The 13,941-nt window shown below is 39.3% G+C and overlaps 1 protein-coding gene across 4 annotated transcripts in view; it reads right to left on the minus strand.

Moving 5' to 3' along the window:
- Window positions 1-13,941, minus strand: part of DPP10 (dipeptidyl peptidase like 10) — a 225,999-nt gene that overhangs the window by 31,380 nt on the left and 180,678 nt on the right. For 3 of the 4 annotated variants that reach the window (XM_054381326.1, XM_054381324.1, XM_054381323.1), the window contains 3 exons: window positions 5,545-5,668; window positions 3,424-3,462; window positions 1,380-1,487 (listed from right to left, as the gene is read on the minus strand). In XM_054381326.1, coding sequence (XP_054237301.1) covers window positions 1,380-1,487; window positions 3,424-3,462; window positions 5,545-5,668 — 271 coding nt within the window. The remainder of the gene's footprint in view (window positions 1-1,379; window positions 1,488-3,423; window positions 3,463-5,544; window positions 5,669-13,941) is intronic. The other variant, XM_054381325.1, reaches the window with a different exon arrangement.

Consider the following 13,941-nt stretch of genomic DNA (forward strand, 5'->3'; position numbering starts at 1 on the left):
ATAAATCTGACTTTAACCCTTATTCTGGTGGGATTAAACATGTATGTAGAAGCAGGTGTATACTTTGTTATTTTATTAAATACTAAATCTATTAAATATTAAAGGACTTAATCCTTTGCTGAAATATTTTCCTTAATTAGGATCAAGTTTTCTGGGCTCTTTAACATTGAAAAGTATCAGAGCCTATAGTTTTAAGGCAAATTTGATAGTATCTAACATCCAAGGGAATCTTGCAAGATCATTTTTACATTTACATCACTATTATTTCATGTAATTTAAAGATAATTATTCACAATGGGAAAGAACCCAAAATAAAACCTGATTGAATAAATAAGTTTTGCTTCAGTGTGATTTTTTTTTGTGTGGTCACTATATTAATATGCCTTTACCAGATTGTCATCTGAGTTGGTTCTCTTTAGAAGATAGAATTTCCCTTATCTTACTCTTTCTTGATATATTTACTATAATGACTGAGTATCTTGTTCTTGCATCTTCAGGTAAAATTTTCCTCAAACTTCTTTTGCTCTTCTGCTGTCTGCAATACACTGCAAATATATTACAGACTTAATAATGTTCATACCAGAACACTGTCATAAAGGGAGATAATAGAGTTGCCTGGTGCTATTTTGATGTTTTGGGTGCCTTGATAATCCCTCCTATGTCATATGGCTCTGCTAAAGTACCTGGATTAATGCTCTGCTGATTTAAATAGATGCCTTGGAGTATTCCGTTCCAGAGCATAATTTCCTTTATTAGTTCATCACAACTTCATACTGGTGACCTTCAAAGTCACAGCACAAATTGATCTTCTTTCAGATTCTTCTTTGGAAAAAGTAATGACTCTGGGAAATGCAAACCACTGGAAAATGTTGCAAAGGGTAATACAAGAGTCCTAATTTTCACAAAATATTTAAGTTTTGGGTATTACCTCCCTTTACTGTTGCATCTAAGACCAGATTCTGAATATTCTGAATTGGCATTTAAAATGATACTTCTGCATATATAGTGTATATGAAGAGGGTAAAATGAGCATTTCTGCAGGTGTCCTGAATTTCTGTGGCTATAAAACATAATTATTGACAGAAGGGTTTATAAAGAAAGTATCTCTGCTTGTCTGTAGAGATACAAAATACAGATGAAATCTTCCAGAAAGAGTACTTTGGAAGTACTTTTCATTTACAGAATTTAAATGCCACCACATCAGAGGTAAAGAAAGAACTCCATTTATTCTGGAAGAAGTTACAAATATGTCCCTCTGAACTGAATAACAACCTGGACAGGACAAATGACTACAAAACATGTGGAAACCTTTGCTTGGGTTATGCATCCTCGGTAAAAGTCCATTAGGATATTAAAAACATTCTGAATCAAAACCTTACCTGAACAATAAACATAGCTATGTGGTGAAATTCTCCCCTGCCTCCCTGCTTCACTGGGACAGTCATGAAGAACTTACTGCCATCCTTGGAGAACACTGGTTCTTCATTCTATAAACATAAGACTGTGTCAGTTTGTCACACTTTCCACTCCACTGCCAAACAAAGCATCAGCTTAATTTTTTTGTCTCTTTGGTTTTGGTAGTTGCTGTGCTCCTAAGACAGTGAAAAATTCTTAGATTTTCCCTTGTATTCTTGTACCCTTGTATTCTGCTAATTAACAAAAACATGGTGGCTAAAGCTAAATGTAGTTCATGCCAGCAGCTACCATTGTGCAGTCTTGTCCTAAAGCATGGGTTACAGTCCTTGCAAAGCTCTCTCTCACAACATGAAGTCTGTCAGTTTCATCTGTAATGTAGAGGAATTTCCAGGATACATTTCCTTACAGACATACAGACAGGATACATTCCCTTACAAACATGGGCTGCATCAAGAGAAGTGTGGCCAGCAGATCAAGGGAGGTGATTCTCCCCCTCTACTCAGCTCTGGTGAGATCCCACCTGGAGTACTGCATCCAGTTCTGGAGCCCCTATTACAAGAGGGATATGGACATGCTGGAAGGTGTCCAGGGAAGGGCCATAAGGATGATCAGAGGGCTTGGAGCACCTCTCCTATGAGGAGAGACTGAGAGAGTTGGGGCTGTTCAGTCTGGAGAAGAGAAGGCTCTGAGGTGACCTTACTGTGGCCTTCCAGTATCTGAAGGGGGCCTACAAGAAAGCTGGGGAGGGACTTTTTAGGCTATCAGGTAGTGATAGGACTAGGGGGAATGGAATAAAGCTGGAAGTGGGGAGATTCAGGCTGGACGTGAGGAAGAAGTTCTTCACCATGACAGTGGTGAGACCCTGGAATGGGCTGCCCAGGTTGCTGCCCTATCCCTGGAGGTGTTTAAGGCCAGGCTGGATGAGGCTCTGGCCAGCCTGATCTAGTGTGAGGTGTCCCTGGCCATGGCAGGGGGTTGGAACTAGATGATCCTTGTGGTCCCTTCCAACCCTGACTGATTCTAGGATTCTATAATGACACAGATAAGTCCTATTAGTGATGAGGAAAATGAATGTTTCCATAGCCTGGACTCAGCAAAATATTTGCTTAACACTCATTGATTTTGACAGAGTTGTATGGAAAAAACTAAACACATTGAAGACAGATTCTGTTACTGTGGTCTTACTATAAATTGCAGCCTGATGTGACACCATCTCCCCATGTCTAACCTTACACAGAAATATTACAGGAAGACATCTTGCTATAATACCATAGCTCTTTAAAAATGATTTCTGACTTGCACATTGCAAAATGAAGCCTGAAATGTATTTTAAATAGATTGTGTTTCATCCATTTATTTGGATGAAGATCTCTTCTAAAGCTATGAAAATGGAATCATTTGCTGACATACTAGCTCAACATATTGTTCAGGGTATGAATTTAGAAATATTATTCTTATGCATTCAAATTATAGCCCACATGACCTCCAATCTTTGAATTCTTTTGGGTTTAATTTGGTGAGGTTATTTTTCAATCAAAGAAAATCAGCAGAGTACATAAGACATGCTTGGAATGGTATTTCTCTGATCTATGTTAAACCATCCAGGAGTTAGGTAATCAGCTGGTTATCAAAGTACTTACTTGAATGGATGAAGAGAGACCAGAGACTGAAGGGAATATTGCTTCTGAAACTCACACAGGTGTCTCAGTTTAAAGGGCTGAATAGCTCTCTGGAAGTGCCTTTCTGCCACTGACATGGTCAGCTAGGTAGCAAAATGTCCTCTGTGTGATGCAAAGTGACAGGATTCCCACCACCAGAAAAACAAGCTGCCATTTGCATGTTTACACAGACACTGCTATAATCTTCAGCTGTTAAATTAATCCAGGATCCTAAAAAGTATTCCATTTTATATGGGTTTTAATAGCTCACAAAATAACATAGAGTTAAATAAAAATGACATTAAAGCAGTTACACATCATACACCCAGAAACAGCATTGATACTATACCTGTTTAGGGAGCCACAGGTCTGACTGCATTTCATATTTCTAAAAAAAAAGAAAAAAGAAAAAAGAAAAAAGAAAAAAGAAAAAAAATTGCTTTTATGGACTAGCAAAGGTCTCTAGCTATTTCATGTTTCTTTTTCACATCTTTTCATTGGTGATTACCTTGAAACAAATGCTAATTTAATTACAAAGCTGCTTTATTCAGAGTTTTTTTTGTTAGAACACCAGAGGGGATCTAAGAATACCTTTTCAGTCAAGAAGCTTTATACAGACAGTTCTATTTTGTTTTTTATCTCTAGGCATCATCTGACAACTGGGTATTTTAGGTCCTTCATCAACACTGGGCAAATAGCCATTATCAAACTCAAATGGTGAGACCTTCTCAAATCACAGTCCCTTGCTTTAATGGGTTGTAGTGTGACATTAGTGAAAACAAAAAAATAAAACCAAAAGCAAACAAACAAAAAAAGGCAAATGATTGTTTTTTACTGGTCATACTCATATTTCACAACCCACCATCCAAAAAAAAACCCAAATATCATGCACATTTTGTTGAAAATAATATAGAATATACATCCATTCTTGTAAATTGCCACAGTCACATGAAGTCATGAAAAATTATTAGCTATAGAAGCATCTGTATGTGTATAGCCTGAAAAATGAAAAATCTGTAGCTCTTACTGCAGCTGGTTTTATACAGTACTTTTTGGAATTGAGAACTCATGCAAAATGATGGAAAAAAATAGTTTACAGTTGAAATCAAGTGTTGTGATATAATGTTAAATTCTCACAGTAAGATCTTTCCTCATCCATTACTTAAATCAAGGGCATCAGCTTATCCCAGTGGATGCAGTGTTGGAACTACAGGGGGCTGCAAGCGTGAGCCTGGCCTGAGCTGCACCCACTCCAGTGACAGTACATCACTATCCCTCCTGACCCATCTGAGAAAGTCCTTCACTGCATTTTATTTCTTCTGGAGTGGGACTTCTCAGTCTCTCACTCTCCTATTATGTCCCAGATTACAGGTCCCTGGATACCTACTTCAGACAAGTCCAACTGACCTTGGAGCACATAAGGGTTCCTTTTAGAAGAGACTGCTCACAAAGGTTCATGACCAACTTCCTAAATAGGCTTGCAAGAGCAAGGTAAAAAGCAATCCCATCAACAAATTTTGATGTTCCCAGACTTAATCCATAGTTTGGAGACACATTCATAGTTTCTGAATCAGGAAAAGCAACCTAGACTATGTAGCAAAAGCAGACAAGCTGGGATGTAATCCCTTAACACTTTTACATGGTTGACCAGTACAGCAGGCACTGATGGGAGCCTTTTGACTCGGAGGCCAAACCAAGACAGATATTAATCACTCATATTCATTTACACTGCCAAATTGTACCCTCTACTGTTGGTACTGTATAGAAAACATTTTTTCTTTTAGCTGGTTCTGGGAAGAGATTATGACTCAGAATGGGAAAATGGCCAACTGCATTCAAGATAAGAGACTGACTGTGAAAATGGTGAGATGTAATGCAGGACTGTCAGAAGTCAAAGTCTGGGTCAAGGGATGGGATGTGGCTGGATTAATGTAGAAAAATGCATTTCAGCTTGGCTTGCATTCAAAATGAAACATCCTTGTTGACTTTCAACTTTAAGTTTTTTTCTGAAGTTACTTAATTCTGCTGTCAAATTTCCAGGAATTATCAGAATCTTACACCTTTTCCTTAAACACATGTAAGCTGTGAGAAGCAGAAAGATCTGAGATGAGACTCTGTAAGGATGTGAGAGGAGAAACCAGGCAGATGGAAATATCTGATGGAAAGGCAAGCTTGTCACTGCACTAGCTATAGTCAAAGTACATCGGGTTCACCAACTGCAGTTTCCACTGAACTTAATGAATGAACGAAGCTTAGTAATTGTGAAAATGTCACTCAAAGTTGCTAATTGCATGCAATCATTTCACCAGATTTGGAATTTTCTCACATCCATTTCCTCCCTGTTGACTAATTATACTCAGCTTGCAACTACTGCAACAGCAAACTGATTTCTGAAAATCTTTTTCTGAATATGAAAACAAAATACAGAAGAAACATTAAAGAGAGAGCTTAGGAAAAATATCCAACTTACCCTGGCACAAGCCCCCGTTGTGGTTTCACAAACTGTAAGGATGGAGATATTCTGAGGTCTGTTTAACCACCTCACTACAGCCTTGGTGTTGCTTATCCATTTCACCATGGTGATGTAATATTCCCTAAATAAACATTTGAAAAAACAATGTTCGGATCATTCCTATTTCAGATTGGACTTTCTTAAAAATAAACAACATACAGTTGGATTTGTACTGCATGACAGTACTGACACTGAGGGGTGGAGAAAATAATGCCAAATCACAGAATTACGTAATCACAGAAGTCGGGAGGTACCTCTGAAGATCATCTAGTCCAGTCACCCTGTTAGAGAAGGATCACCTAGAGTAAATCACCCAGGAACATGTCCAGGCAGGTTTTGAATGCCTCCAGAAATGGACAGTCTGCAGCCTCTCTGGGCTCTGCCACCTCAAACTATGCCCTGAATCTGTGTTCCTATGAGTGGGAAGATTTGGTCCTAGTGCACTGTTCCCCTGGGAATTTTGCACTCTGATAGCACTTCTATCTCAGCCATTTGTAATACATGAACTATACCAGTTTAAAAGCATATGATTGTGAAACACTCCTTTACAAATATCATAGAATCATAGAATCACAGAATCATAGAATCATAGAATCAAGAAGGCTGGAAGAGACCTCAAAGATCATCGAGTCCAACCTGTCACCCTAAACCTCATGACTATCTAAACCATGGCACCAAGTGCCACGTCCAATCCCCTCTTGAACACCTCCAGGGATGGTGACTCCACCACCTCCCTGGGCAGCACATTCCAATGGCCAACCACTCTCTCTGTGAAGAACTTTCTCCTCACCTCCAGCCTAAACCTCCCCTGGCGCAGCTTGAGACTGTGTCCTCTTGTTCTGGTGCTGGTTGCCTGGGAGAAGAGACCAAACCCCTCCTGGCTACAACCTCCCTTCAGGTAGTTGTAGACAGCAATGAGGTCTCCCCTGAGCCTCCTCTTCTCCAGGCTAAACAGTCCCAGCTCCCTCAGCCTCTCCTCATAGGGCTTGTGCTCAAGGCCTCTCCCCAGCCTCGTTGCTCTTCTCTGGACACGCTCCAGCAATTCAACATCTTTCCTAAACTGAGGGGCCCAGAACTGGACACAGTACTCAAGGTGTGGCCTAACCAGTGCTGTGTACAGGGGTACAATGACCTCCCTGCTCCTGCTGGCCACACTATGCCTGATGCAGGCCAGGATGCCATTGGCTCTCTTGGCCACCTGGGCACACTGCTGGCTCATGTTCAGGCGCCTGTCAACCAGTACCCCCAGGTCCCTTTCCACCTGGCTGCTCTCCAGCCACTCTGACCCCAGCCTGTAGCTCTGCATGGGGTTGTTGTGGCCAAAGTGCAGCACCCAGCACTTGGATTTGTTGAATGCCATCATGTTGGACTCTGCCCATCTGCCCAGCCTGTCAAGGTCCCTCTGCAGAGCCCTTCTTACCTTCTAACAGATCAACACCTGCTCCCAGCTTGGTGTCATCTGCAAATGTGCAAATATGCAAATATGCAAATATGCAAATATGCAAATATGCGTGAGCCAGTACTTGTTGGCCAGCTTAAAAACAAACACTAAAAATTAAACCAGAAGCCAGTATTTCCATATAGCAAACACCTTCAGAAGACACACCCTTTTGCAAAAGAATTCAGCCTTACTAACAAAAAACATCTGTAAGCCTGCAACATTGTGCAGGCACAACCACTTTAAAATGTCACTAGTTATAAGTATTTTATAATGAGAATTCTTCATAAAAAGGAAGTCACAGTATCACTGTAAATCAACTTTGTTTAAATCAGTAGGTCATAATATTGGTCAAATTGTCTCTCCCTCAATGACCTTGGCTGAGCAAAGGAGACTTCCCAAGCACAGACATGGTATGGAGCATCTGCCTTCCTCCTCTCAAACTCCTCTGAGGCTATCACACTTTGGATGTTACAGAGGAAGGCCTGTTGCAGCTTGTCATCCCAGCCAGGTTATTTGCTTCACTTTTCTACTAGTGGCAGCTTTCACAGTCAGGCTGAGTTGTGTGCAACACTGGGGCAAATCGGTTTGGAAACTCAGCTCCCCCTTTAAATGAAGGCTCTTAGCTTGCATATGATCAGGCTTTTAATGTAATCTGATGGAGTTCTCATTACTATTTGACAACACATTAAATTATACATTCAAAAGACCTCTTACTAGATCAACAGCCAACAGCAAAGTGGTGTACAACTCTGGTGCTGCACACAGGAGATGCAGGAGACAGCAATTCACTGCAACTTTACCCAAGCCTCAGGCTACTGCTGTTTGAAGAACTTTGCTGAACACCCAACATACACAACTTTCTTTGGCTTCACGTTTGACTATTAGTAAGACAGAATTTTCCACATATGAATACCAGAATGATGATTTGAAATAGTTACTTCAGGAATATTCTCAGTCTAATACTTCTGGGGTTTTGTTTAAAAAGCTTTTCAACTTACTGAGGAGCAAAAATGTGTGTCAAAAGTAACAGAAAATCTAACGTGAGACCAGGTGACACAGCCAACAAAGCAACAATCCCAAAACCAAACCAATGAGTGCAACACCAACTCTCAGGTAATTGTTTCCCCATAGAAGTACTCAAGAAACAAGAGTTGAAAACTTCTGCAGTTGTGCTTCTTTAAGTTTATACAAAAATCTTTGTAATTGTGCACAGAGAAACATGAAGACATCAAAAAATAAATGTTCAAAACATGTATAGACAGACTGCCTCCTCTACCAGTACTTACACACCAATACAACATCTGCTGACAACAAAGCCCAAATTAGCCCAGAAACAAATTTTATAAAACAGAGCTTGGTCAGTTCCATTTGAAAAAGTCTTCACTGAGGACTGGAAACAGAAAATGTAATCATTCAGAATCCAGTTGATACAGTAATTAATAGTCCAAATCAAACCATAACATCATCTTCCATCACTGACAAACTCCTTGATCACTGAAGTGAAAGTATACTTAATTTTAAAATGCTTTTTCCCCCCTTTCCATCAACTATCCATAAAATTATGTTAAAATTTCACTACATTATGACTTACTTATCAAGAGTGTAGTGTGTATATACATATATATATGTGGAGACACATGCCCTTCTGAAATACAGCCATGTCAGAGTTTGTAAAAGAAAATCATATGTTTTATTAGATTGGCTGATATGTTTGAATAAAAACAGAGAAGCCTGAAGGGCAAAAATTGATTTAGGTCTGAGGAAGCTGCTATTAGTTTATGTGTCCAAACTGTCCAGGCTTTTTTTGCAACTAATCTATTATTCTAATAATGAAATAAGAACTCTCTTTTCCTCCACACCAAATACAAAGGTGTGCTGGATTATCAGAACCTCTGCATCAGTACATGCATTTAAGTTTCCTCACAACATCAAAGACTAAGACTGATTTCTGGACAAAGATCCTCAGCCTGATACCCACTTAATTATGTGCTCTACAGCACTTTGCATGTTCAGAACTTTACTTTCATCCTTGTTCAGGAACATTTCTTAAATCAGACTGTGGATTAGTTCACTGCATGTCCGAAGAGTAACAAACACAATTACTGATTACCTGTGCAAGGGTGGTTTAAACTCACCGTGTCACACAGGGGCTGTGCAGCTGAGACAGAATCCACATTTAGTATTCAATTGGGCTAATAAGGGCTGACTTTTCTCTCTTGTTGTGACTTGCTTTATTCAAGCTGTGCCTGTACTCTGCGTAGCCAGTTCCAGGTTTCTCCTTATTAATCTCATTTCTCACAATGTCATTGTAAGATAATCATGAGAACCATAAAACCTGCTTGTGGATACCCATTTCCTCTATCCCCACCATCTCACCAGTTCTCAGGGTTCTCAGTGAAATCACTGATTATCAAGAAAACCTCATTTAAACCCTGCCTCTTAGACCTGCCTTTTAATTTTTTAGCCAGTCCCCATTTCATGGTCTAGCCAAGTTTTTGTCTCTAACTTCTTCGAGTCTCTTCCTTCACATCTCCCCTAGGATTTTTTCCCTTTTCCAGAGTTAGCTTTCTTTACTCTGTATAAAGCAGACAAAAAAACCCAGAAAAGATAGTCTCCTTCCACAGCATCCCATAATCAAACAATATTGAAGGAGCTTGTATGTTACTTACTTCATTCTAAATTGGATTGAGCCAGGCAATGCAGAGAAACAAGAGCTTCAAGCTCCTTGAACAGACAGTGAGCTACTTCTTATTCCACATTTGGTATTTAAATACGTTGCTTGGCTTGAAATTGACCTAAGGTACTGTGATGGTTTTATGACTGTCTTTTTAATTCTTCTTCACAAAGTTCGAGCAGAGAAAGTGAAAGAAGGTAAATAAGTCACTATTGGGTGTAAGAAAGCAAAAGAGGTAATTATTTAAGGTAGCCAGTATAAAGAAGGTAGAGCTTTCCCTTAGGCATGTGAACCAGCAACATGACTCATATACAGTCAACTCAACAACAGGAGCTGGAAAATCTCATGTATACCAAGGAGGTGCTGCACAGTGAGAAACTTCAGGTCTTGGGGCCTGAGGGAGATGAAGGATATTCATTCTGAAAAAAAATTCCCAACTGTATGTGTTAAGAAAGCAAATGTATTTCCTGAATATATGGCAATTTTTTTCCAAAATGCTGGTAACTTGATGAAATCTGGATTCATTTTGCACTGCTGATAAAAAACATGTTAAATATCAAAAGTGTTTGCAATTTGCTGAGATTGACAGACCCAATTAAAAAAAAAAATGTTTTGCTCTTATAGAATGTTTTCCTTTATTTTGATTATCTCTGTTGATACACAGTGGGATGGAGGGCTTTTTATCAGTTTGTTAATACATTTATCATCACTAAACAATGTCCAGCACATCTTGTTTCACTTGTAAGTTTTGGGATGCCTGTGACTAGAAAGATACATATGTGTGTTCTGCTGGCTGTGATTGCAAGTGCTTAACAAAGTCCACAGAGACTAAAAGCCAAACGAAGGAAAGGGGTTTGCACTACATTACAACGGAAGCATAGTTACAGTCATAATTAAATTTGAAAATTAGATAGGTTTGAATTAGACAGACTAAAATCACAGGAGAATAACTCACAGGATGAAAGTGAAAAATAAATAATTTTCAAGAAAAAGAGTCAAACTTTGCAATTTCATACAATTCACTATATTGAAGAAAACGGATTTAATTTAAGCCATTGGGCTTTCTATGAAAGAAATCTGATGATAAGTATATGTGGAAGATATTTATGGCAACGGGAAAAAGAACATTAATTTTGTTGATGGTTTTAATAGATTTTGATTTAGATAATAAATACAACAGGGTTCAGCTAAACAAAGCCAATTGATTATGTTCTACTAGGCTGCTGGCAAACTGTTAAGCAAGAAGACAGACAACAGAAATATGCTCCATGCACAATGCTCTAGGATATTTACTAGATTCTTAAATGATTTACATTGTAGTATATTGAAAAGTGTATAAGAATTTAAAGATAATAGTAGAAAACACCCTTCTCTGAGACACAAATGGAAAACACCACAAATTCAGACATGACCTGGAAGGCAGCTAAGATAACTACATGGTATACCTGATTTTTTCTATGCATACATTGATGTATCTACTGAAGTTTTCTTCTGAGACTAAGCCACAGGTATTCAGTTGGAAGGAACTTTTCTACCGCCTCTTGCCTATGGGTGCTGGTGGCTAAACAAGCTTTCCTCCCCATTTCCTGGCAGTCATAGGGGTTCTGGCCATGACCATCTTGGTAGACACTGATGGATTCTCATTGTCCCCTATGAACACCCAAGCTGATGTGGGTGATGCTCTGCTTTTACTGGAGATGGACAGAGTAACCTCCCTCACTCTGCTGGCCACAGTGCTCTGAAGGCTGTCCAGCCCTGGTGATTGTATGTGTGTTGTCAGCCCAAACCACAAACATCTCGGGCAGGATGGCTGGGCAGGCAGCTGGGTCCCAGCCCCTGCTGACCTAGCAGATTGTCCTGGCCCATGTGCAGAACTTGCACTTCTTCCCACTGAACAGGGAAGGGAATAATCAATAAACGCCTTGGCATTGTGTGGGAAAACTTCAATAAAATAAAGTCTGTGAACATATTTTTAGCCTGTAGGCTTTGGCTGAGTAGATTACAGCCGTTTGCTGCAAGGTATGATAGTGAATTAATCCTTTACATTAACCTTGTGAGACAGGTAATATTACTGCCAAGTTACAGAAGAGGGGAGGGGCAGAAGCATGAAAGAAATGACTAGTCATAGCACATCTAAGAAAAGCTGGAAGCAAATCCCATTTTTCTTAACACCAAATTCCACGCACCTCTATCTTCCCCACTTCCAGTCAGAATCAAATATGCTTTAAATTCCAAAGCAAAGCTCAGATGAACTGGCTGCCAGAATATAAACCCAGACTTTCTAGATTCAGAAGGTGAATTCAAACTAGAAGTATATAAATATCAGAACGCTTTTGTTGATTTGGGAATGTGTGGATAATAAAAACATTGCTGAGGCTTTTAAGAGCATTATTTGAATTTATGCAAAGAAGTTCTTGGGTGCTTTCAATTCCATTATAAAATGTTAATTCACACAAGTTAAAATAATTTAACTTTATCGTACAAAGTCAGAAGGGTCTCGTATATTTCAGTCTCTTTAAAAGCTGGTATAAATGAAATGAGAATGTGAACATCTAGCATTTTCTCAGGCATTTAAATACTATTGGAAAAAGTCAGAAAAAGGACTGACTTAATTTCTTATAACTTGCACTAAAAAATCTTGTTCAGCAGTGACTGGGACCAGTGCAGAGTAACACAGCTTGCTCTCTAAGGCTAAGAACAGGGTAAGCAAGGACTGGATGATTCCCACATTGAGACTTTCAAGACCCAACACACAGTTTTGGCAGAAAAATCTTTTCATCTTATACTGAGGCACAGCTCTAATAACTCAACTGCAACTTCTTTCATCTGTTATGTCACTTTTTCTTTCCACTTTGGAAAAGCAATTACATTTTTCTGCCTGACAGGTCTAAATTCAAGCATGGGTTTTGAAAAATCAGCATATGCAAGTTCTTAATATTGTATCAATATCTTATATCTAAATATCACTATTTAAAAGGATTCTTCAGGTGTCCCAAGTTACAGTGGTTTGAGCTGAGGGCTTGCACACCATATTGCTCTTTCAAGATTTGCAGCAGGAGGCAAGTATTAGCTTTCCAGTAGGAACTTCAGGGGCTAGCAGTGTATGAATGCACACATATTTCATCTTACATGTACACTGGCTTTCTAGAATTAATGAGAAAAAAAAACCCTGCAGTACAAAATCATGTTTGCCACTGAAGAAAACACAAGAAAACAGAATGCAGTTGCACACATGGAATATAAACACCAAGGGGAGAACAGTAATTGCCAAGTATAAACCAACACGTTTAAAGGAAGACTGCTAGCCTTTTTGTGGCATTAACAGTACACAGTAGATGCTAATTTTTTTCCCCCAGAATAAAACTTTCAAGAGTATATTTACAAATGTTATTGCTAACTTTATACCAGAATAACCTGAACAAAACTTGGGAAATATTACTAAGGAGCTTTATAGAATCACTTGCAAGCAATAAATCAAGGCAGAAAAATGAATTTACCCAATCTTATATCAAGCTTCCAGTGCCCCAGAAGTCAGAGAAACAGTTTTCTGTATTCATAAGTCTTACACTGCACAGAGTCTGGTGAGACCTGAGAATCTAAATGTTACTTTTTACAGTTACAGAAACCTCATTCCCTACCCATTTATGTGGCCTCTCCACATAGGAGTGAATCTCTCCCCTAACAGGGGCTGGTTACGACTTGTACAACACAATTTCCAAAACGTTTCTGCCTTGAAAGATCCACAAAACTATGTATGATAGTGTCCCATTCCATTTAACTCTGAACACACCCACTACCTATTTACTAATGACTCCATAATGGACTGATTAGAATGTCACTGAAAAGACTTCACCACTAGAACTACTGCTTTCATTAAAAATAACCTCCCAACCATAACAAACTCCAAGATTTACACTCTAGAATCACAGAATCTCAGAACATTCAGGTTGGCAAAGACCCTCAGGATCACCAAGTCAAGCTGATAACCCTACTCTACAAAGTCCATCCCCCTAAACCATATCCCCAAGCACCACATCCAAACAACCTTTAAACACATCCAGGGTTGGTGATTCAATCACCTCCCTGGGCAGCCCATTCCAATGCCTGACCACTCTTGATGGGAAAAAATATTTCCTAATGTCCAGCCTAAACCTACCCAGTTGTAGCTTGAGGCCACTCCCTCTTGTTCTGTCACTAATTACCCGTGAGAAGAGACCAGCAGCAGCCTCTCTACAATGTC

Source organism: Indicator indicator, chromosome 5, assembly GCF_027791375.1.
Source record: "Indicator indicator isolate 239-I01 chromosome 5, UM_Iind_1.1, whole genome shotgun sequence".
In the NCBI taxonomy this organism is placed as follows: domain Eukaryota; kingdom Metazoa; phylum Chordata; class Aves; order Piciformes; family Indicatoridae; genus Indicator; species Indicator indicator.